General features: G+C 48.6%; 2 protein-coding genes across 4 annotated transcripts in view; one reads left to right on the top strand and one right to left on the bottom strand.

Moving 5' to 3' along the window:
* Positions 1-891: 891 nt before the first annotated feature.
* Positions 892-23,399, bottom strand: part of ATP7B (ATPase copper transporting beta) — a 95,551-nt gene continuing 73,043 nt past the window's right edge. For all 3 annotated transcript variants that reach the window (XM_036456598.2, XM_036456596.2, XM_036456595.2), the window contains 12 exons: positions 18,943-19,070; positions 18,677-18,831; positions 18,228-18,362; positions 15,520-15,714; positions 13,127-13,309; positions 11,603-11,768; positions 10,292-10,435; positions 7,486-7,628; positions 5,265-5,468; positions 5,052-5,169; positions 3,779-3,881; positions 892-2,609 (listed from right to left, as the gene is read on the bottom strand). In XM_036456598.2, the coding sequence (XP_036312491.1) occupies positions 2,336-2,609; positions 3,779-3,881; positions 5,052-5,169; positions 5,265-5,468; positions 7,486-7,628; positions 10,292-10,435; positions 11,603-11,768; positions 13,127-13,309; positions 15,520-15,714; positions 18,228-18,362; positions 18,677-18,831; positions 18,943-19,070 (1,948 nt within the window). In that variant the 3' untranslated portion in view covers positions 892-2,335. The remainder of the gene's footprint in view (positions 2,610-3,778; positions 3,882-5,051; positions 5,170-5,264; positions 5,469-7,485; positions 7,629-10,291; positions 10,436-11,602; positions 11,769-13,126; positions 13,310-15,519; positions 15,715-18,227; positions 18,363-18,676; positions 18,832-18,942; positions 19,071-23,399) is intronic.
* LOC118729227 (splicing factor 3A subunit 2-like) lies at positions 7,965-9,443 on the top strand. Its single transcript, XM_036456601.1, has one exon. It carries the CDS (start codon positions 8,054-8,056, stop codon positions 9,317-9,319), a length of 1,266 nt encoding a protein of 421 aa, XP_036312494.1. The 5' UTR covers positions 7,965-8,053; the 3' UTR covers positions 9,320-9,443.

The following is a 23,399-nucleotide window of genomic DNA, read 5'->3' as shown; positions in this document are numbered from 1 at the left end:
ATGTGTAATCCTAGCAAGGAAATCTGCTCAAGTTTTAGAAAGCATCTATTTTCTAAGGAAATCTAATTTCTTCCTAAGGTGGGATCAATCCCATAGTCCTTTGTAGACAATGACCCTCAACTAGAAAAGTGCATCTAAAGGGTAGTCTGGGCTGTCAAGTCAGTGGGAGAGACACCCTGTCGTGGGTGACCCTTCAGAGTTCTCTCCACGCCCCAGAGGCAGGCGGTGGGAGGGGCTCACGCAGTGCAGGGAAGAGCCAGTCACAGGGCTGGCCACCCTGGAGGCTTCCCCTGTTAAAACCCCCGTCCCCTGAAAAGGAACCCACAGCAGAGCCAGCCGCTCCAAGTTCTCACTGAAGACAGTGCTGCCCTGCCCCACCACGCTCCTCGCTCAGACAGGGCCAGCCAAAAGCAGGTGTTTTTATGAACAGAGAGAAACTTTATTCTACTATAGCACAGAAAGTTTTTAAGTAGGAATTGTTCTTATCTGACAAAAAAATTCTGACACTTTGAACATCTAAAAGGTTATTTCTGTACAATTATATAAATATTTTTGTGTTTATATAAGCATGATGTTTATGATCCTAAAAGCTTTTTGGGGAATCAATACAATTAGAGTCTTTAGAAAATGATTAGCCTAGTTAGGAAATAAGAAACACTCCCCAAACACAGCCAAAAAAATAAAGACAATTGGGGACACATGGCAGGAAGGGGCTGAGAGGAAAAGGAAGATTGAAAATAGTAAAACCCTGCACTTGAATTTCAGAGGATAAAAACCTAGCAAAAACTAAATTATATGTAAAGATAAAAATGAACCATCCATGGGAGGGTGAGATGATCTTACGATCAAATTTCATTATAAGGCGATACAATGAATACATCACCTGGCAAATTTGTTCTTCCAGGAACAAGGGTCTTCTCTTGTTTATTCTAATCAAGCAAAATATTCAAGGTGAAGCCGAAGTGAAAGATCTCAGAGCCAGCAGACATGCATTCAGTCCCCTGTTCCAGCATGTGTGCTGGCTGTGTGACCCTGAGCGGGTACTTAACCTCTCCGAGCCCATTCCCCTGCCTGTGAAAGGTGGCCGATATCTACTTTGGTGGTTTGTTGGGAGGATTAGAGGTTAACTTATAAAAAGTGCTTGCATTGCCTTGGAAAATAACTGACTCTCAATAAATAAAATTATTTTGTGTGTTTGAGACAAGGGATTCACCTTAGAATTTAGATAAGATTATAATCCTACTAGTCTATTCCCATGTGATCTATCAGTCCAAAGTCGAAAACTAGCCACAGTCCTGCCCTCCAGGGCCAGGCAATCACAGAGAGCCGCCGAAAGTGACAAAGGGCGTTTCCTTGGGGAAGTTGTAGCCACCTCTTTCCTAAAGCTCCGCCATCTCAGCATGCAGCAGAAGCTCCCGGAGAAGAGCTGTGATGCCCTCTAGTTTGGGAATCTTCATTTCCTCAGAGATCACAAACCAACAGGAATTCTACATTTTCACCAGGAAGTAACAGTCACACAGCAGACCATGCCACCGAAGCTCTGGGAGCCACGAGGGAGGGTCCTGCCTGCACACGCCTCCCCCACAGGTCTTCCAGCACAAGTCTCCCCGGGGCCCACGTCCTGGGCCCCACCGGAAGCTGGACTTCTCAAGTCTCAGGCTCTGAGAGCCTCACTCCATCTGGGCAACAACGGCCAAGACTCCATGGAGAAGTGGCTCATAAGCAAGAACGGACTGGCAAGCTCTCTGGCTGGGCGTGAGTGAGCGCTCAGGCGGCGGCGCACACGGCACATGCACTTGGAGAGCGCCTGAGAGCAGCAGCAGGGGCCAGAGGATGCCAGTCCTGCCCTGAGAGGCGAGGGTGCCACTGTCTGTGACAGGACAGAAAAGGAAGAGGCTGTACCAGCAGAAACTAAAGAGTGCACTTGAGGTAAACTGTGGTCTTAGATATACGATGCTTGCGGGCGTTGTAAAAAAGAGGACAACACCGAGGTTTTTCATGAGTTTTAGGGAAAGGCTCAGCTCAGTTTTTGGTCCTGGTAAGATTTTCTTCATATCACATACAGTCATCCCAGATACTAAATAAAGCCGAGGTCTATGGGAGGTGGCTGTCCTCCTGATTCTAGAGTCGGCAAGGTTTCCAACAAGCCCACACCAGTAGCCTGATAAGGCTTCACCCTGTGCTGTGGGGTCCAGGCCGGGTGGTCTGCCAGGAGCCACGTCTGGACAATGCCGCCTGCTGCAGGGAGGCCTGGTCTGAATGTCCATGGCGTGGGAGTGGCTGCGGTGTGGCTGGTCGGCGAGGAGGTGGCGTGGTCTGCACCCGCCAGGAGCTCTCAGATGAACTGCTCCTCATCCCTGTCGTTCAGGAGCAGAGACCACTTGTCCCCGTCGTCCTCGGCGGAGGCGCTGTGCCGAGACGGCCTGTCGGACTTCAGGGAGGACAGGGACACCTCGCTGATGTAGCTGACCTGGTCCCAGGGGGTGGCCCGGGGGGAGTCCCGGCGCCGGTCGTCCATGCCGATGTGCACGCTGACCTGGGACGCGGTGAGGGGCTTCAGGCGGCCCTGGGCCTGGGCCTCGTACCGCTCCTGGTCGGGCTTCTTATAGCTGCAAAGGAAGATCCCAAGAGCATGTGAACCGTCCAGACACAGGCTTTTGGAAGCCTCTCATCCAAGTCTTTCAATAACATGCACAACCGAACTCCTAGGGTTCAGGTGAACTTGACCCAATTTGAAAACTTTGTATCCAAATGCCTGGCAGGTAGGCTGTCATTAACTTCTTGTTAAATGAAAACATACGTAAATAAACATCTATTTTGAAAAAGGAAAAATGTTAATACACAGGGATCCTGTGTCTACATACAGTCATGGGCCACATAATGATGTTTATATCAACAATGGATCACATATATGACAGAGGTCCCGGAGGTTAAAATGGAGCCGAAAACTTCCTATAACTAGAGATGTCAGAGCCATTGTGACACTCATTACTCATGTGTTTGTGGTGATGCTGGCATTAACAAACCCGCCGCGCTGCCAGCCAGATAAAAGTACAGCACATACAGTTATGTACAGAACATAACACTTGATGATGATGACCGATTATGTTAGTGGTTTGTATACTTACTATACTATATTTTTTATTATTTTAGAATGTATTCTTTCTACTTATTAAAAATCAGTTTGTGTAAAACACTGTGCCATACTACACTGGCAGCAACCTCATACATCTCCCATCCACTGCATCTCTTGATACCAATCATTTTCTCTTGTGACTGAATTATTCTCGTGTTGCTTTTGCTGTAACATGCTATGCAGGCCTGTAACCTAGGAGCAATAGGTAACACCATAAAGCCTAGGCATGTCATTGGCTATACCTAATCCAGGTTTGTGCAAGTGCACTCGATGATGTTCCTTCGCAAAAGGATGAAACTGCCTAACGACACTTTTCCCAGACTGAATCCCTGGGGTTAAACAGCACATGACTGTACTTACACGAGCAGCCCTTGAGCAAAATAACTAGAAGAGCCCAGCACGTGAGGACGGTTAAATGGTAGAAACTTGATCGTGGTGCCAATAAATCATTATACACTCAGGCTGCCCCTTAGGTCTTTGCCTCAGGTGAATGAATCAGGAATCTGAGCATAGCACACGCCCACTGCTGGCCCAGGAGGCGTACCATCCAGCCAAAATCTGCCTTGCGCATGCAGTGCAAAGGGGCCTAGCAAGTATCGCTCGCCTGCAGCGCATGCTCCTGCCCTGTGGGGACTCACTCACCACTTGAGCTGCAGCGACGAGCAAACTACAGACACAGAGGAGGCTGCCATGGCTGCCGAGCCCATCCATGGCTGCAGCACGATGCCAAGGGGCATGAAGACACCTGCGTGGGGTGGAGGGAGAGACACACTCACAGTGCAGCCCGGAGAGAGCAAGGGGAGGGCCACCATGAGTGCTCAGCATAGCTTGGAAGCCCGCTGCCCGGAGCACATGCCGCAGGCCTCAGAAGCAGGCTGTCTCAGAGCTGGGCAGTGGGGGTGCTGTTAAGGGGACTGGGGTCTCCCACCCGCCCTGCCTTTCCTGGGCCTTTCCTAGGCGCCATCACCAGTTTCAAGGGAAACTCCAGGAGAGCGGTGAATCTCAGGAACCAGAGGGGTAGCAGCAGGGCGGGGTGCCAGCTGTCCTGTGTGAGCGCTCAGAGGGCGCACTGCTAGTGACCACAGACCTGTCTGCATGGCCTGTCTTCCCTCAGGGCTCAAAACACCTTTTTAAAGGGCAATGAGAGCCAGGACCCTGGAAAGAGCCAGGAGACTCAGCCCACGTCTGGGCAAAGATCTGTGGCAGAGGCACAAACCAGAGTGAATCAGCGCCTGGGCCGGCTCTGGAAACAGAGGGAACAGCTGGCTGCACCCCTCCCTCCACACACACACACACACACACACACACACACACACACCAGTAGCTCAGGCAGACATGCTAATCATTATGAGTCACCTTTAACCACTCAGGCACAACGGAGGACTTGAAGCGGGAAAGCAGTGTTTACAAACTTTAGGTTTCAGCCCACATAGAAGCCTTCCCTTGCAGAAGAGCTGTTTCCTCCTGGGTGACTCAGTACTGGACGGGAAGAGAGGAGTTATAAGGCAGAAAAATCCCTCTCTTTCTGTGAGACAGGGTAACTCTCGGCAGGATGCATTTTTGAATGAAGGCTCTAAAACACCAATCACGGTGCCTAGCACATAGCAGGCGCCCCATAACTGTTAATAATGCTAGTTTTTCAGCCCGTATGTGTAATAAATGGTGCAGAAAACGGCCATAGTAAATAAATAGTCAAGCATCTTGGCAGCTTTTCTGAGAGAACCAGAGTGAGTGAAGGATGGGGTTCTCCGTGAAGTTTCTCGTTTACTGTTAGAGAGTTAGCAAGCAGAGAACATAATAAAATCAACACTTTCTAAGACGCTTCTGGCCGGCCAGCCAGCGAGGTTGGCTGTGCACGAAGAACCAGGCACACAGAGAGCCGGAGGCAAAGGTCACAGCAGGGAGAGCCCGTTACCTGCTGCGATGGGAATGCCGACCATGTTATAGATCAGCGCCAGCACCAGGTTGAGCCGTATTCTCCAGACAGTCCTCTGGGAGAGGTGAATGGCAGCGACCACATCGAGCAGGTCATTCTGAGGCAGAGGAGCGTTTGGAGGGTCAGGAGCTGTGCCCACAGCCCTCCCCCTCCCACGGCCCGGACAGCGGGGAGGAGACACAGCGCGCTCACTCTGATGAGAACAACGTCAGCCGCCTCGATGGCGACATCGGTGCCCGTCCCAATGGCGATGCCCACATCGGCCTGGGCCAAGGCCGGGGAGTCGTTAATCCCGTCTCCCACCATGGCGACTGTCTTCCCTTCCTTCTGGAGCTCCTGGACCTTGGCCACCTTGTGAGAAGGCAGCACCTCTGCGAAGACTTTGTTGATGCCGACCTAAAAGGAAAGGAAATTAGTAGTAAAGAAATAAATACGTGACAATACCCGGAGTTGGCAAAGGACAGGAATAGTAGCAGAAACCCAGTCATCCTGCCAACCCCCACCCAGCCTTCAGGGCGTCAATGATGTCAGTCACCAAGCCCCACAGGTTCCAGATCACATGGCAAATTTACTCCCTGGTCCCATCCCAAGGCCAGGCAGTGGTCTGGGGCCCTCACTGGTCTCCCTGCCCACATCTCGGCCTCCCCACTCTCTTCTCCATATGCTGTCCCAGTGTCTTTCCAAAACAAATTATTTGGTCGTTTTCCTTTCCTGCATAAAGTCCTCCAGTGGACCCCAGTTCCTTTAGGACAACCTCTACATTCCTGAGGTCTCTGTAGACGGTTCCCTAGATCTCGCTCATTTCCACTCCCTGCACCACTCAGCTCCATGCGCTCTCCGACTCCCGGCTACTTTGTACCCGGACGGTGCTCATGCTGCCTGTTCTGCCTGGAAGGTCAGCTTGCTTCCCCTCCTCCTGCCCCCTCTTCTTCACCAGACCGCTCCTGACTCAGCTTCCTCTCCCCGGGAAGACATTCCCAGCCTGCCAGGCTGGGGGGTCAGGTGGCGGCACCCACATGCCCCATGCACTCTTCTTTGGAAACACCAGGATTCCATTTATAGCTGGTCACTGGTCCACCCTCCCCACAGGACTGGGAGCTCCTTACGGGCAGGGACCCTCTTCGCTCCTCTCTGTAGCCTGCTGTCACATGGGTGGTACTTAGCAAGTGCTTGCTGAATGAATGAACAAGTGTTACCTAGGAAAGGGAGGGACTCAACAAGCCCATCATTAGCAAAATGCCCAGGAAAAAGAGGTACCATTGCTTCCCTCATACAGTGCAATTCATTTTCAAAAGCTTACCACTGCACACACATTTTTAAGAGGAGGAGTATATATGCTTTTCAGGAATTTGCACTGGAGCCACTCCCGTGTGGTGGGCCAGGCAAGCATGCAGCAGAGCTGTCTGCACGGCCCACACTCAGAACCCAGGCTGTGGGGAGCTGCCCGGCGCCAGTCACTTATCTGGTGCAACGAGTGGGAAGAGTTGAGCTGGCAAAACATTCCCTCAACATACAGACTACAAAGTTGTTTATGTCAGCCCTCAAGCCATGATGTATTTTTTGTTCACTGCGAAGACTGGGAAATGGAGAATGGAGTTGCTTTTCCCAGTCCTGCATGAATCACAGCTCTCAGGCCCCAGGGCAGGACCTTTGCTGCTACAGCATGGTGGTGGTGATGGGTGGTGGTGTGGTGATGATGGTGATGGTGGTGGTGGCGGCGGCGGTGGTGGTGGTGGTGGTGGTGGTAATGGTGGTGGTGGTGGTAATGGTGGCGGTGATGATAGTGGTGATGGTGGTGGTGGTGGAGGTGGTGGTGGTGGCGGTGATGGTGGTGGTGATGGCGGCGGTGGTAATGGTGGTGATGGTGGTGGTGGTGGTAATGGTGGCGGTGATGATAGTGGTGGTGGTGGTGGTGGTGGAGGTGGTGGTGATGGCGGCGGTGGTAATGGTGGTGGTGGTGGTGGTAATGGTGGTGTGGTGGTGATGGTGATGGTGGTGGTGGTGGTGGTGATGGTGGTGGTGGTGGAGGTGGTGGCGGTGATGGTAGTGGTAGTGATGGCGGTGGTGGAGGTGGTGGTGGAGGTGGTGGTGATGGCGGTGGTGGTGGTGACGGCGGTGGTGGTGGTGGTGGCGGTGATGGTGGTGGTGATGGCAGTGATGATGGCGGTGGTGATGGCGGTGGTGGAAGTGGTGGTGGTGGTGGTGGTGATGATGGTGGTGGTGGAGGTGGTGGTGGTGGTGGTGGTGTGTATGTTGGGGTAGGGGGTGCTGCAAGGCTGAAAAGTACCCATTCAGGGGGAAGCAGAAACAAAGCTGAGTGCTGGATGCACTGGTGCTTAGTTTTCCCCCTCAAAGTGCTTCTGTGAGCTTAACATCACTTTAGTTTGAAAAAGAGCAGAGGCCCGGCCCAGACCTGGGTGGCGATGGCTCTGGCTGTCTTGCGGTTGTCCCCCGTGATCAGCACCACGTCCACGCCCATGCTCTTCAGCGTGTGCACGGCCAGGGCGGCCTCCTGCTTGACGGCGTCTGCGATGGCGATCATCCCACAGAGCAGCCCTGAGGGAGCAGCACAGTGAGCGCACGCAAGGGGCCGCCAGGAGCACAGCCGCTTCAGTTCCCATAACGTCATGTTACCCGCAAGCAAACACCGAATTATAGAACATAATGTGGATTCTGTTTTTTTTATATAATATTTACATACCACAGGTGCATACCCAGTCTGGAAGGACTATCAAAATGTCAACAGTGGCTCTCTGAGGGGTTGGCTAATGAGCAATTCCATTTTCTTCTTTATAGCTCTCAGAATTTTCCAAATTTCTGCATGGAACACCCACTTTCAGAGTATCTAGCTCATAACTCAATATACCTTAGCTATTAAAACATGACAAATATAAGCGGCCCCGTGGCGGGTGAAAAGGCGACGGATCGCGGCCTCGGGTGCAGGTATCCCCCTAGTCCAGTAAAGTCCAAAGGCCTTCACCATGGACTTTCAACATCGCCCGGGGGGCAAGACCGGGAGTGGGGGCGTGGCCTCCTCTTCTGAGAGCAACCGGGACCTGCGGGAGCGCCTCCGGCAGCTGGCCCTGGAGACCATCGACATCAACAAGGACCCTTATTTCATGAAGAACCACCTGGGCTCATATGAATGCAAGCTGTGCCTGACACTCCACAACAATGAGGGGAGCTACCTCGCGCACACCCAGGAAAAAAAGCACCAGACCAACTTGGCCCGGCGAGCAGCCAAAGAGGCTAAGGAGGCCCCCGCCCAGCCAGCACCAGAGAAGGTCAAGGTAGAAGTGAAGAAGTTTGTGAAGATCGGCCGCCCGGGCTATAAAGTGACCAAGCAGAGGGACACAGAGATGGGCCAGCAGAGCCTCCTCTTCCAGATAGACTATCCTGAGATCGCTGACGGTATCATGCCACGCCACCACTTCATGTCTGCCTACGAGCAGAGGATCGAGCCCCCAGACAGGCGCTGGCAGTACCTGCTGATGGCTGCCGAGCCCTATGAGACCATTGCCTTCAAGGTGCCAAGCAGAGAGATTGACAAGGCCGAGGGCAAATTTTGGACTCACTGGAACCAGGAAACCAAGCAGTTCTTCCTCCAGTTCCACTTTAAGATGGAAAAGCCTCCAGCCCCGCCAAGCCTCCCGGCTGGGCATCCTGGGGTGAAGCGGCCACCACTTCCACTGATGAATGGCTTGCCCCCTCGGCCACCACTGCCTGAGTCTTTGCCTCCACCCCCACCAGGAGGCCTGCCTCTGCCCCCCATGCCACCCAATGGGCCTACACCTGCAGGGCCCCCGGGCCCTCCCCAGCTGCCCCCCCAAGCTCCTGGAGTCCACCCTCCAGCACCAGTGGTCCACCCACCAACATCTGGGGTTCATCCCCCTGCTCCTGGGGTTCACCCAGCCCCAGGAGTCCATCCTCCAGCCCCAGGTGTCCACCCTCCCCCATCTGCTGGAGTTTACCCCCAGACCCCAGGGGTACACCCACAAGCTTCTTCAGTCCACCCCCAGGCCCCCGGGGTACACCCCCCAGCCCCGGGGATGCACCCCCAGCCACCTGGGGTACACCCCCCTCCTCCAGGGGTTCATCCTCAAGCTCCTGGGGTTCACCCCCAGCCTCCTGGAGTTCATCCCTCCAATCCCGGCGTCCATCCCCCAGCTCCCATGCCCCCAATGATGAGACCCCCACTGCCCTCCGAAGGCCCTGGAAACATTCCACCCCCTCCCCCAGCCAACTGAAAAGCCACCCCCTCTCATTGCAGGTCTACTTTCCTGTTTCCCTATCTCTCCTCCCCGATCGAGTTTGGTGTTTGTACAGGCTGTGCAGTGTCCCTAGATCTCATTAAACAGCCTTCTCAGAAAACAAACAAACAAACAAACAAAAAAAACCATGACAAATATAGAAAATACTGCTTAGGAAGTGATGATTGTCCAAACAGCAAGAAAATCAACACTTCCTTTTTGTTCCTTGTGATAAAAGCCACTTGAATATAACTTTTTTTTTTTTTTTTTTTTTTTTAGCGAACCTTTTAGATGCTGAGGCAAGGAAGGCTTTCGAGGCCTGAAGTGTGGCAGGGCAGAGTGAGGGTGAGTGATGGATAAGGGGCATGACTCCTGCAGGTGAGCCAATTCTGCTCTGCGGAGTGGAGCGGACTGTGGATTTACAAGGACTTAGGAGGCGGCCTCGTGTTGGGAGGAGGAAAACATAAAAGAGAATAGGAAGGAGGACGTAAATTAGTTCTTATTTTCATATAGTTTTACTTCTGTTAGCAGTAAGATTCTAATCTATCTGAGATGTAAAGCCCAGGATATAACTGGGTCCTCGGGTACACTCCATCTTGAGAAGCAGAGGCAAGCTGCAGGGACCTCATCTTTCAGCGCATGCTAGGGTTAAACCTCCTGGAAAGTGAACTGCTTTGTCTGCAGTGTGAGGAGGAGGCCTCCAAGCTGCCAGCTAGGACTGCAGCAAACTATGATGGTGAAGACAGGATTCCAAGCGCAAGGAGGCAGGAGCCAGGGCAGAGCTGGCTCTGCACAGAGGGAGAGCGAGGGAAAGAGCCTCGGGACTGGGGGTGCCGTGAAAAGACGTCAGCGCAATCTTTTACAAGATGAAAGTAAAATTGTAAAGGGAGATTTGTTTCTTTTTAAATAGGCAGGATCTCTTTTTGCCTGCATCACCCAAAGCCAGGGGAAGGCGGAGCGGAGTGATACCGTCAACAGCCACCAAGACGGCCGTGTGGCCCTTCATCTCGTGGTCCGTCATCGCGTCGCTGACTTCGCTGGAAATGGCTAAGCCGTTGCGCCTCATCCATTCTCGGTTTCCAATTAGCACAGAGTAAGTCTGGGGAGCTGCATCTGTTCAAAAGAGTGTGTGGTTATTCCCAAACAGTGTAATTACATTATGAGAAATTACTAAACACTAGGGAACCCTTTTAAAGGCAAAATGTCCATTTGACCATTCTGAGAAATTATCACCTAGTAAGTGCCTCTCAGAACACCATCCTTAAAGGACCAGGGGGAAAGTATAATTAATGTGTAGAACATGTGGGTATGAATTAAAATGGGGCGCTAAAAAGTCCAGTTTCTATGGGTGAAAATGTCACAAGCCTATCAAACATGATGCTGCTGCTTTTTCAGAGTTATTCCTCCAGCATCAAATCCAAGTGGTGCCTAGCGACATCATGCTTGGTAAAGATGACCCAAAGTGAACAGCAAGCAACCTGTCCACTCCTATGGAATGTTTTAAAGCCCTGCCTCCGAAAAGGCCAGGGAGTCTTTCTCCTGTCACCTTCCAGGTGCGCCAGTGACTTAGGCGTCACTGCACGAACCCCCCTGGACACTAAAAAAAGGTCATCGTAGGGCTTTAAGTTGCTAGAAGGTGGAAGATGGCTTCCAACAGTGAAATCTAAATCAAGACTTAATTACCAACATACTTAAGAGAAAGCATTAGACACTTTTTTTTTTGAGGGGGGGGGAGGGGCGGTTGGTATGTTTTCACCCTCTTACGCTGATGGCTACTAAGCTATCCTTAGACTAAGAGAGGCCATTATTCAAAAGCAGCTCTCCCTCCAAACACTGTCCCTTCTTGGCATGGGCAGACCTTTCCCTGACTGCTGCCAGCTCTGGAAACACAAAACTTCCCATCAGAGTTCTACTAAGCGGGAGGTTTCCTGTTTTGGAAGAACAAAGCAGAATTCCCAGCGGTCCACTTTGGAGCTCACAAGAAGCCAAGCTAATTTGGGATAAGAAAGTGGAGATTCAAAATTATGAGCAATACCCTATAGATTTGCGTAATAGTCTACCTTTGTCTTCCATTGGCATCCAGATTCAGAGGAATCAAATGCAAGAGGAACTTGAGGCTTTCCCGGGGAGGGAGGTGGCGGTGTACAGGCCACGAGCCATCTTTCTCCGCAGCAGGAGGACAGGGTGGCGTGGTGCTCTCCGTGTTTGGCACGCTGCCACCCGACCCAGTCCGACCCAACCCCTGACAGGCCGAGCACCAGAAACAAAGGCCAGGGATACCTGTTTCTGTGGGGACACTGCCAACCCCGTTCGGGGGAGTGGCCCGTTTGCTCAGGTGCTCGCTGTGGGCCAGGATGCCTTCCACGCTGCTGACTTTACAGCCAATTCCACAGCCTGGAACGGCCTGGAAGTCCATGCAGTATCCCAAGGCCTCAGTTCCAAGTTCCTGTGAAGGAAAGGAGCAGGAAGAATAACCAGGAAACAGAGGGAAGAGAGAGAGAGCAGGGCAGAGATGGAGGTGAGGGTAGGAGAGAGAACAGCCCCAACCAGGAATTAAGAGGGAAAGGAAGTAGAATTGCAGGAAAAGGTAAATAGATAAACTATTAACTCAGTAATTCCTTTTCTCTGACACAGACATAATTATTAAATTGAACAAAATTAAATAGCCTAACTTCTCTCCTTAGGTGGATGCCTCATGATATTGGGCATATTGCAGACTAGGAGAAAGGCTATTCACATCAAACATCCCACATTAAGGATGGGGAGTTGTAAAGGTGCCAAAGAGAGGAAATACATTATTTTTATGTCACAAGTAATTTCATTAAGATAATGGAATAGGCAAATAGTAACAAAGCTATTTTGAGGCTATTAAGAGAGAACTGCCCATTTACAGACCCAGGGGAGGAGGATGACGTGGCAGGAGAAAGAAGTGGGGCACTATGCTTATTTGGGTTAACAAAACAGCAAAGGAAGCATGGCTGAGGTGAGCAGAATTCTTCCTGAAACATCAGAAAGGTGAGAGGTGAGAGGCCATTTGCCTTCCTGACCCTACATGAAAGACAGAAACACGAAATGAGATTTCTGGAAGGTTCTCTGTCCAGGAAGAGTTGTCAACTTTTTCAAGGCATCTGTGTAACCCTCTACACTTACTGATAATTATATTTGCCCACACCGTTTACATTTTATCTGAGCAGTATTTTGGCACATTTTGCTGCTTCTATATTCATATTGAAAATAGAGAAAATTAAATAGGACCTTCGGTCTGAAGAGATCAAAGGATGAACGCTTCCCCAGTAACTGTGCCAAAAACCCCCCAGGGTGTCCCGCTCACTTCTGGCTCCTCTCCATTTCAGATGTTCCCAACTGCATGGATTTCTACCCCCTCACCCCAAGACCCCATTCACTTTTGTTTCCCTTTGCACTAAGAACTGAATTTATACACCATCTGTCTTCCTCATCCAACCAGCAAGCAGCTACGAGAGGCAGAGTTCCCATCTTAATAGTTGTCCTGAGCTCGGGTGCTCAGTAGATGATCAACAGATGACTGTTAACACTGAGCTGCTTTTGCAATAATCTGGAAATGTGACAAGGGACCAGCTACTGCGAGCCACCTCTCCACTGGCCTGCTAAGTGGTTTTCCAGATCACACAAGCCAAGCCCTCCTTGAAGGCAGCTGACTGAGGTGCCATGGCAGCTGAGGGGAAAAGCCTGTTAGGAGGAAGGAGCTTGGAGGCTCCAGCCTCACAGGTGAGAGAAGAGGCTGTGGGAGGAGCGGGAGGAGGAGCAAGGCCCAGGTCTTCGTACCTCTTTACAGTATTTGGTGACAGCCATACCCAAGGGGTGCTCACTGCTGGCCTCTGCAGTCCCCACCACAGCAAGAACTTTCCTGAGGGGCAGCGTGGCCACATCCACAAGCAAGAGGACCCGCATGACTTTGGGGACCCCATAGGTAATGGTGCCAGTTTTGTCAAACATCACAGTCTTTATCTGTCAAAACAATCACATCTCTGTTAGCACAAATACAGATGGAAGGGACTTTAAAATCCACGCAATCTTGAGGCAGAACTTAACTCACATTCCCTCAGGAAGGTAACAACAGTCCTTCATCCTCCATGACATAACCGTCTGCAATCAATCACGAGGTTCAACCACTCCCCCGCAAAACCTCTGTTTCCCTCTATGCCCCCCGAATTCTCATTATGTTTTAATCTTAACCAGGTTGAGCCAGAAACTCTCACTCGATGTAGTGAGAGATGGCACACAGTCTCCCGGACAGTAACACTGGCAGATTTCTCGTGCAGAATCGGGAGCCAGGGATCTGGGAGTCAGCTATCTACTGCATTCTGCTGAGTCAATCATGGTTTTCTCTGGCCTATGTAAGTGCAAAAGCCTACTAACATTAAAGCTCTTGCACTCCAAGTTCAAGGAAGGGAGTATTCTTGGCCATAATAACAGGTAACCATCAGAGCCAGTTTTTAGATCTGTCCCACTTAGCCAAAGGCAGCTTTACACCAGTCCCAGAGGGTGGGCTCAGCCAGTCAGTAACAGCCACACTGGTACCTGCTTTCCTATGGCCAAGTCCACCAATCCCTGGACTCAGACTTCCCCAAGCGCCATATTAGGCCTGTTCAGACCGTGTCCCATAAACATGGTTCTCCCTTTATTAGCAAATAATAGATTCAGCTTTTTGTTTCTGCTACTGAGTGCTGGCCACTTGAACACTAACAACTGGTCTTCCTCCAATAATTCTTGCCTCCTTTTAGTCCATCCTTCACCTTGTAACCAGATCTTCTCAACAAGTAACCCAGTCACATCACCTAGGCACTTCAAACCCCTCCACAGCTCCCTGTAGTTCTTTGTGTTCATTTCCAAACCTGTTAAAAAACCTCCAAGACCCTTCAAGGTCCCCCTCTCCCTCACCTTTTCCCTTAACAGCCTGATCTATCGATTTCTCTTTCTCTCAATGATTTTCTTTCAGTTCCTCATTTATTATTCAGCAAATAACTAATGAGTGTTTTCAATGTGCCAGGCACTGGGCAAGACACTGGGGACACAATGATGGGAACAGTTCACAGTCTTTGGTCTTACAGAGTCTATGATAGAGCACCCCCTACCCAGCCCCTTATCCCCTAGTGCTTCCCATGTGCTTTCCCACTGCCAGAACATGCTTCCCAACCTCCGTTTCCTGGCTCACTCTCACTCAACTGTTGTGAGGTCTCAAATACACCACCCCTCATGGCCAGTCCAACACACACCAGTCTAGGCTAGGCCCCCTGCTGGGCTGATCTCACGGCATTGCATCCATCTCATAGCATTTGCTCTTTACTTCCTCCATACTTGTCATTCGCCATCCATGATAGCCAAAGACCATGACTAGGGCCAACCATAAGACCCATACATAGAATATGCTCAACAAATACTGACTACATACATTAATGAAAGGTTAAGGATTGGTATGTTTGGCCATAGGACGATTCTTATGCACTCTTGCCCATTATTCCACTCCCTAAGGTCACAGGACCCCTCCGCTAATCACACAGATGCAGAGTTGGTACTTTTCTCCAGGTGTGAAACCTGGCTCTGCCACTTATTAGCTGCAGGCCTTCCGGCAAGTCACCGGGCCTCCTCCTGATATAGCTCCCTCATCTGTAAAATGGAAATAATAGCTCTCATTGGTTTGGCTCAGTGGATAGAGCATCAGCCTGTGGACTGAAGGGCCCCAGGTTCAATTCCGGTCAAGGGCATGTACCTTGGTTTCAGGCACATCCCCAGGGGGGAATGTGCAGGAGGCAGCTGATCGGTGTTTCTCTCTCATTGATGTTTCTAACTCTCTATCCCTCCCCCTTCCTCTCTGTAAAAAAATCAATAAAATACATTTTAAAAAATACAAAATAAAATAAAATGGGAGTAATAGCAAAGCTGTTGATCAGATTAAATCAACTAATATTTATAAAGTGTTTAATTCTATAACTGTTAACTGCTGCTATCATTCCATCAGTCCTGGCTTCCTGTTGTTTTACTTAATGAACAGTGCTATCCTCAGGCCTCTTTCAGGCTTATCTCTTAATATGAAATTTAAGCAGATAATATTTTCACTAGACCTCATAGTTTAAAAAAAAATCATATAGTAAACAACTATAAAGTCATTCCAGTCAAGACCCCAAAGACGGTCAGGAGCACTGAAGTGCTGGGCCAACCTTGTGGGCCATCTCCAGAGGCTTGCCCCCCTTGATGAGGATGCCGTTCCGAGCAGCCACGCCGGTGCCCACCATGACTGCCGTGGGGGTGGCCAAGCCCAGGGAGCAGGGACAGGCAATGCACAGCACTGTGATGGACGTCTGGAATGCAAACCGGATGACCACCTCTGACTGGGCAATGTGCTTGTTGGGGTTCTGAAAAGAGGGAAGAGAGGTAAGTGGAGAGTGAAATGAGAAATCACACAGAATCCTAATCACTGTTGTTTCCTATGTAAATCCAAAACAAAGTATGGGTCTCTTTTCCAGGTAAGGTGGCACATACTGGTATTATTTGCATTGTGACATCTGGATTTAACTTCATTTATTTTTTTAAGTGGCTGGTGTCTCTGGAGTACCATCAGGAGATACTATATTCACTTAATTACAATAAAAGGTATGTTTTCTAAATCAAGAATACAGACCACAATCTCATTAGCTTCTATCTACATACTTCTTTTCTTGAAAGGCAAGATTCTAAAATAAGATATATTATTAAAGGGTCACTTAATTTTTATAGAAATAGTTGGAATTGGGTAGAGGGCCTGTTGTTTAAGACATAATGCATTCCTAAGAAGTAAGATGATTTGTGTGTTTTTTAAAAAACACACACACAACAATTCTTATCAAAATAACACCTGGCATTATGATGGGATTGGATAGACTTCTAGAAGCTGAAATGAACCCTGTCCCTGCAGTGATTTTTATGCAGCACAGTGATAACAGTATCTTAAAGGAACAAGCAGTACCTCATTTGCCAGCATCCTCCCTGATATTGCAGATAAAACAAAAAAAGCCAAAGTAAGAGGAAAGGCAGGGAACAGCAGAAAGTCACATATTCCAACTCGTTTAGGACTTAATTTCCCCACAGCCACATGCCAATGAGCCGCTCTCCCACAAAAGCAGACATTTTAGGCAGTGAGGTGCCTCAGCAGCCAGGGGCAAATTCTGAAATATAGTCATAAGTTACTTAAAAGCACTGAAGTCTCCTTAGATGTCCGAAAATGTAAAACTTGGATATTTTTCATTTTAAGATAGGAAATTTGAGAGAGGAAATGACATCTTAGTGAATCACACACACTCCAACAATATGCTATACCTTTAATTAGAAGTGAAAACAATTTTTTAAAGTATTATCCATTCCATAGTTGCAATTCCTTATTCTATCTAAGGTAAAAATACAGATTACACTGGGCTAAGTAGGAGATATTTTTGAAAAATAAGGTCAAACATTATTCTACTCATTGGGCAGTTATCAAATACTACTCTAAGTGAGTCATTAGCTTTTTATGTATGTCAAGGTATCTCAACCTCAGCACTATTGACATTTAAGCCAGATAATTATTTGGGGGCTGTCCTGTGCGTGGTAGGATGTAAGCAGTATCCCTGGTCTCTACCCACTAGATGCCAGAGCATCCCGTCCTCAGTCATGAGAAACCAAAAATGTCTCCAGACATGGCCAGATGTCCCTGGGGCAATAAGATCAGTCTCAATTAGAAATCACTAAGTTCTAATTTTTGTAGCATTAAGTTTTTTGTTTTGTTTTTTTATTTTCTACCTTTTTAAAAGTTTGATAAACTACAATTCATAAGATAATATCCTTTGCCCAGCCGGCATGGCTCAGTGGTTGAATGTCGACCTAGGAACCAGGAGGTCACGGTTCGATTACTGGTCAGGGCACATGCCCAGGTTGTGGGCTCAATCTCCAGTATGGGGTGTGCAGGAGGCAGCTAATCAGTGATTCTTTCTCATCATTGATGTTTCTATCTCCCTCTCCCCATCTCTCCCTCTCTGAAATCAATAAAGGTATGTTTGTTGTTTTTTAAAAAAGATAATATCCTTCATCCACTTCTTCAACAAAAAAATATATGTATATACCATTGCCTCATGTTTAATAAATATTTACTAAAAACTCACTAGCATTGCTTGGGAAGCTGTGAGGTTAAAGATGGTATTTATGGACATAGACAGCAAAAATACATTTTTCTTAAAATTTGTTAAATATTATCATGCATGCCATCAAAATCTGAAGTGACCTATCTGCTATGGTGTGTGGTCCATAATTCTCCAAATGGACAATACTGCTTGAAGCATTGCAACTGAGAGCCAAGGAATGTTTGTGAAATTAACTAGGAAGCAAAGGCCATCCTATATAATAAAAGGCTAATATGCAAATTGACTGACCTGCAGAATGACTGGTCACTATGATGCACACTGACCACCAGGGGGCAGACACTCAATGCAGGAGCTTCCTCCTGGTGGTCAGTGCACTCTCACAGGGGGAGTGCCACTCAGCCAGAAGCCAGGCTCAAGGCTGGCAAGTGCAGTAGCGGTGGCAGGAGCCTCTCTGCCTCCACAGCAGCACTAAGGATGTCCGATTGATGGTTTAGGCCCACTCCCCGCTGGCTCCCAGACTGAAAGAAGGTGCAGGCCTGGCTGATAGGCCCCATCAAGTGCAAGAATTTTGCACACCAGGCCTCTAGTTTTTAATAAAAACCTGCAGAAGTGACTGATTTCCTACCACGGCTAAGATTTTGCTGCCAGTAAGTAAAGCAAGCAAATAAAATGTAATGAGTAACCAAAGCCCACTGAATCTACGACATGAAAGAATAGGGTTAATGGCAATAGACTATTTAAAACAACAACCATAAAGCCCACAGCATTCAACTTACAGGAAAGTACTTCTGAACAACACCAAAATCGATAAAACCGATTATAATCCATACCACCAAAGTCAAAATTGAAATGATGATGATAAATGGGACAAAATATCCACTAAACTTGTCAGCCAGTTGTTGAATGGGTGCCTATAAAAACAAAACACCAAGACCACAGGAAATTACAATCTGCAAAGCAATCAAATACCACAAAAATGGACAAGGACTGTGATTTTCACCTCCCTCATTAACTTAAAAAAAAATTTTTTTTTATTGTTGAAAGTATGCTCCCCCTTCCCCCCACCCCCACTGACCTCTTCTAGCCCACCCCATCCCCTGCTCCAGGTCTTCACCACTTCATTAACCCGTGACTCAATAATATCTGCCTGAAGCTTTGGAACTCTTGGGATGATTTCTAAAATGAGAAAGCAGGAGTGATATTGTTCTTTACATTTTTTCATTACCTTTGACATCTGAGCCTCTTCCACCAATTTCACAATCTGAGCCAAAGTGGTGTCATTGCCCACGTGGGTAGCTTTAACGAGCACAGAGCCGTGTGCATTTATAGACCCAGCAATCACCGTGCTTCCGGGTTTCTTAGTGACTGGCATGGCTTCTCCTAGAGGCGGAGAGGAGACCAGCTTTCACGCACTAAAACCCCATTCGGCGTTCCTGGGACCTGCCGGTGCACTGATGCCCACCCGAAGGGAATGCAAACAAGCCACCTAACCTGTGATGAGGGACTCGTCGGCCATGGTATTGCCTTCTAAGACTTTCCCATCCACTGGGAACTTTCCCCCGGGAACAACCTTGATGACATCACCCCGCTGCACCAGCTCCATGGGTACTTGCTCCTCTCTGCAATAAATGCCACTCAGGTTACACACATGGCCACTCACTGCAGCTCACCCTCTTGGTCTGTCACTCAGGCTGAGTTCGACAACTGTTGGACTGGTTATACTCTACTTGCTTTACACTTGCAGCAGTCTTCAGTGTATGTGTCAGTTACAGATTCAGTATTTCTTGTGCCACTACTAAGTGCCAGGCACTGTAGGAGGCACTGGGAATATAGCTGTGACTGGGATAGCAAAGTCCCTACCCTTATGAAGACAAATTTCATGGAGAAAACAGACAGTAAACAAATTAGTTCCAGGTATTAAATAGATGCTGTGATGAAAATGTGACTGAAGGGCTTCTGTAGTCATGGGGAGAGGAAAAAAATGAGAAGGCTTCACTTGGACAATGACATCTGAGTTGAGATCTAGATGAAAATAGAAGCCAAAATACCTATGACAGAACATTCAAGGGAGAAAAAACAGCTGACGCAAAGGCCCTGAGGCAGACAAAGGATGCCTTAGGCACATGTGTCAAACACAAGGCCCGAGGGCCAAATCTGTCCTGCCAGGCCTTGCAATGTGGCCCGCACCGCGCTGTCATCACTGCACTCCGCTGCGTTTCCATCACAATGACAGTTTATGACTGTTCAGTAAACCATTCGGCCCGCGATTTAGGCTGGATTTTAGATTTTGGCCCCTTCTCTGATTGAGTTCGACACCCCTACCTTAGAGAAATGGGAAGCTGGCAAGCATTGCTGGAGGGGAGAGAGTGGGGCAGGCAGAATGCAGATCACATTGGACCTTGCAGAGCAGAGATGTGTGTATGCTTGAATGTAGGGTTTTCAGTAGGGAAGTGACATAATCTGACTCACATTTTCGTCTCTTTGGCTGCTGCAGGAGAATGGGCTGTAGGGATAATAATAGAAGCTGAGATAAGAGTTAAGTTGTTGCCATCAACCAAGCAGAAGATGTCAATGGTACAGGCTAGAGAAGGAGTGAAGAAATACCCAGGATGTGTGTAGGGCCTGTATCAGTAAGATGAGCAGATGTAGGTACACAGATGCAAAAACATAAAATTCATCATGTTCTATACTAGAATTTTTGTACTTCAGTGAAAATAAATTATATTAATTAATAAAAAAGAAAAAACGTAAGAGGCATGAAAGGCTAAAAGTGCTGGTAAGAGATTGAAATGTGGATTAAGGTTGAATTTGGGTACATGGAAATTACTTGATGTCTTTGGCAAAAGCAACGGCAGAAATTGGTGGAAGCAGAAGCTCAACTGAAATGGGCTGAAGAGAGAATGTGGAGAAGGGAAACAAAGATAGCAGCTAAAGACAACTTTTAAAAGAAGTTTTGCTGTGAAAGGGGATAAAATAACGAGAAGAGGGAGTGAATTAAGATAGGAAACCATGAACTGCACATAAAGTGTAAATTGTGTGATGAGGGGATGGGGGGAGACAGACAGGGAGGAGGCTCGGCAGGAGGAGTGCGGAAGTGAGAGGGGCCGTGCAGGGAACCACGGCCAGCTTTGGCAGCACCTCTCTAAAAGCATTGTGTGGCAAATACACAGTACTTACCGGCTCATGAAAAAAGGTGAAAAATCAGAAAATCAAGCCTACAACAAGCAGAACTCTGAGGTTATGTTATACTTTCCTTTTGTTCTACATCACTATTTTCTTTTTTAAAACGTGTTTTTAAAACATGAGTGTCCTCTGTAGCAAGGACTCCATGTTGCCTGAACCTGAAGGTCCAGATGTACCCACCACGCCGCCACCTTCCTGCGAGACTGAGGGCACACTGCTCCCGCGGTGTCACGTGGTGCAGGCTGCCCGAGCACACAAAGCCTACCCTCAGACTAAGTGCACGTGTGCACTGTGTGCACCAGGTGCTGGAGACACAGGAGCAAGGCAGACATGGCCCTGACCTCGGGAGCTCAGAGTCCTCACCACGGAGCAGCAGCGCAAACCAGGCCAAACCCTGGTTCAAAGCCAGAGTCGTCCTTCCACCATAGCAATTTTGTTCCCAAGATTAACTGAGATGATGGGAGTCCCAGTGCCTGACATATAGTAAGTGTCCAGCACTACTGACCAGACTCTGTGTAACAAGCATTGTGCTAGGCTGTGGTAGTGAACAGGAAAAAGTTGAGCCATTTATATACATATATATCATTTAATGGCCATCTCTATATATAAAAGCTGATATGCAAAATGTCCCCTCAAGAGTTCAATCTGGAGACCAGTTCAATCACTTGCTGTGACATGCACTGACCACCAGGGGTGTCTCGGAACAAAGTAGGAACCTGCAGCAGCAGGGCGCTGAGGGAGCGAGATAAGGAGAAAGCAGGGAAACAGGGCGGTGAGGAAGTGGGGAGGTGGGGAATCTGATCAGCCCTGATTGCTGGCCAGGCCTGGGGCCCTACCCATGCATGAATTTTGTGTATTGGGTCTCTAGTGATGAAATAAAGGGAGTACTGAAAAGGAGACCTTACAAGGGAAAGTGTGCAGCAGACTAAAGTCCTGTCAGATGTGTAAACCGGTGACTGGGCAGGGCGGCGAACAAGGAGAAGGGGAGAATCTCTGCAACTCGAGAATACTCTGCTTTCTTTTGCAGCCTTCCAGCGATGGAGACATCCAGGCTCCCACTCTGCCTTTCTGCGTCCTGTCTGTATGTCCTGGAGAAAAGCTGATCATCCCAGAGGCCTCCACATGGCCAGAGGCAGCTGTGTCAGGAAAAGAACGCCTGCTCACCTCAGAAAATCTCTTCCCATTAGTTCCTACTAGGCTTTTGGCTTACATGGTGATACTTGGCACACATGTCCAATTAGGTGCCCTTGTATTAGTAATGCTAATCTCTGCTTAATCTCACTTTAAATTTCCACTTTGATCTGAATTAACCAATCTTCCTCACTCTAAACAGCTTAATATGAAGTGAACAGCCCTCTATGGGGGTGAAAGTCGCTTCTTCTGGCGTATTACCAGTAGCATTTCTCCTTCAGCAACTAATGGCCTCCAAAATGCTGAGTTGGGGAGATATATTGAATTGAAACAGTCTTTACCCTAGTATTTCTCCAACTTTAAGAGATTTTGCCAGCAGTCTGTTTACCTTGCCTGTCTGCTTACTCATCTAACACAAGTTAAAAAAAAAAAAAAAAAAATAGAAAAGCCCTGGCTGGTGTTGCTCAGTGGTTAGAATGTCAGTCCAAGCATGGAAAGGTCTTGGGTTAGATTCTCAGTGAAGGGCCCAGTCAAAGTCACGTACCTGGACTGCAGATTCGATCCCGGCTCCCATTGGGACGTATACGTTAGGCAACCAATTGATGTTCCCCTCTCCCCCTCCCTCTCTTTTTTCCACTCTCTCTAAAAATCAATAGAAAAAATATCCTTGGGTGTGTATTAACAAAACAAAACACACACACACACACACACACACACACACGCTCTTAGAATAGCCACTGGCCTAGATAAAATTTATAACTTTGTTTTCCCAGTTATAAGAAACAAAACACTTCAGTGTGGAAGACTGGGGACCAGGCTGTGCAGGCCTTTCAATGTCAAACAGTATGCATGTGGAATTTATTTAACATTTGACAGTGGTTTCATTCATTCAACTAGTCAGTGTCTGAGCACCTGCCATATGTATGTCCAGGGTGACTGAAGCACCAAGTGCTTGGAGAGCACTGAGCAGTGACCACAAGCCAGGGCTTGGGTCAGGAAAGGCTTCTGGAGGACACGGCATCTAAAACAAGACCTGAAGGACAGGGGCCAGGTGAAGGGAAAGGAAGAAAGGTGTTCAGAGGCAGCGGTGACACGTGCAGTGTACAGAGGCCTGGAGACAGGAGAGAGCCTCTTCCTGGGAACTGCCAGTGGGTGGACAATTCAGAGGAATGACAGGACAAGAGACTGAGCCCAAGAAGCACACAGGGCAGATGCTGAATCTCACATGTGTGCTAAGGAATGCTTAACTACAATAGCAAAATAGCTACAAAATAATGCTATCTGATTTGTGGGGAAATATTTTAGAGACCAAGAGTGTTACAGTGCTTCAGACGAAAGATGTCAGTGGCCTGAACAAGTGCGGTGGCAGTGGGAGGGGGCAGCGTGCGAAGCCACCAGAGGCTGTGAAGCTAGACATGAGAGGACAGAGCCTGTAAGTGCGGAGGGGAAGGAGTCACAGGACACCTAGGCCTCTGCCTGAGGGATGGTGCCATTCACAGAGACAAACAGGCACAAGGGGAAGAGGGAAGCATCTGGGAGGGAGCACAGAGGGAAGCTGATGGGAAGGACACAGCAGGCTGACCGGGTCTTTATGCCCACCCAAGAGGCAGGGGAACACTGACACCTGAGGTGGA

Source organism: Pipistrellus kuhlii, unplaced genomic scaffold (genome assembly GCF_014108245.1).
Source record: "Pipistrellus kuhlii isolate mPipKuh1 unplaced genomic scaffold, mPipKuh1.p scaffold_m20_p_3, whole genome shotgun sequence".
Lineage (NCBI taxonomy): Eukaryota > Metazoa > Chordata > Mammalia > Chiroptera > Vespertilionidae > Pipistrellus > Pipistrellus kuhlii.
This window is presented reverse-complemented; position numbering and strand designations above follow the sequence as displayed.

What these genes read in the sequence shown, in the direction of transcription:
- LOC118729227 (XM_036456601.1), top strand. Translation starts at nt 8,054, where the DNA reads ATGGACTTTCAACATCGCCCGGGGGGCAAGACCGGGAGTGGGGGCGTG.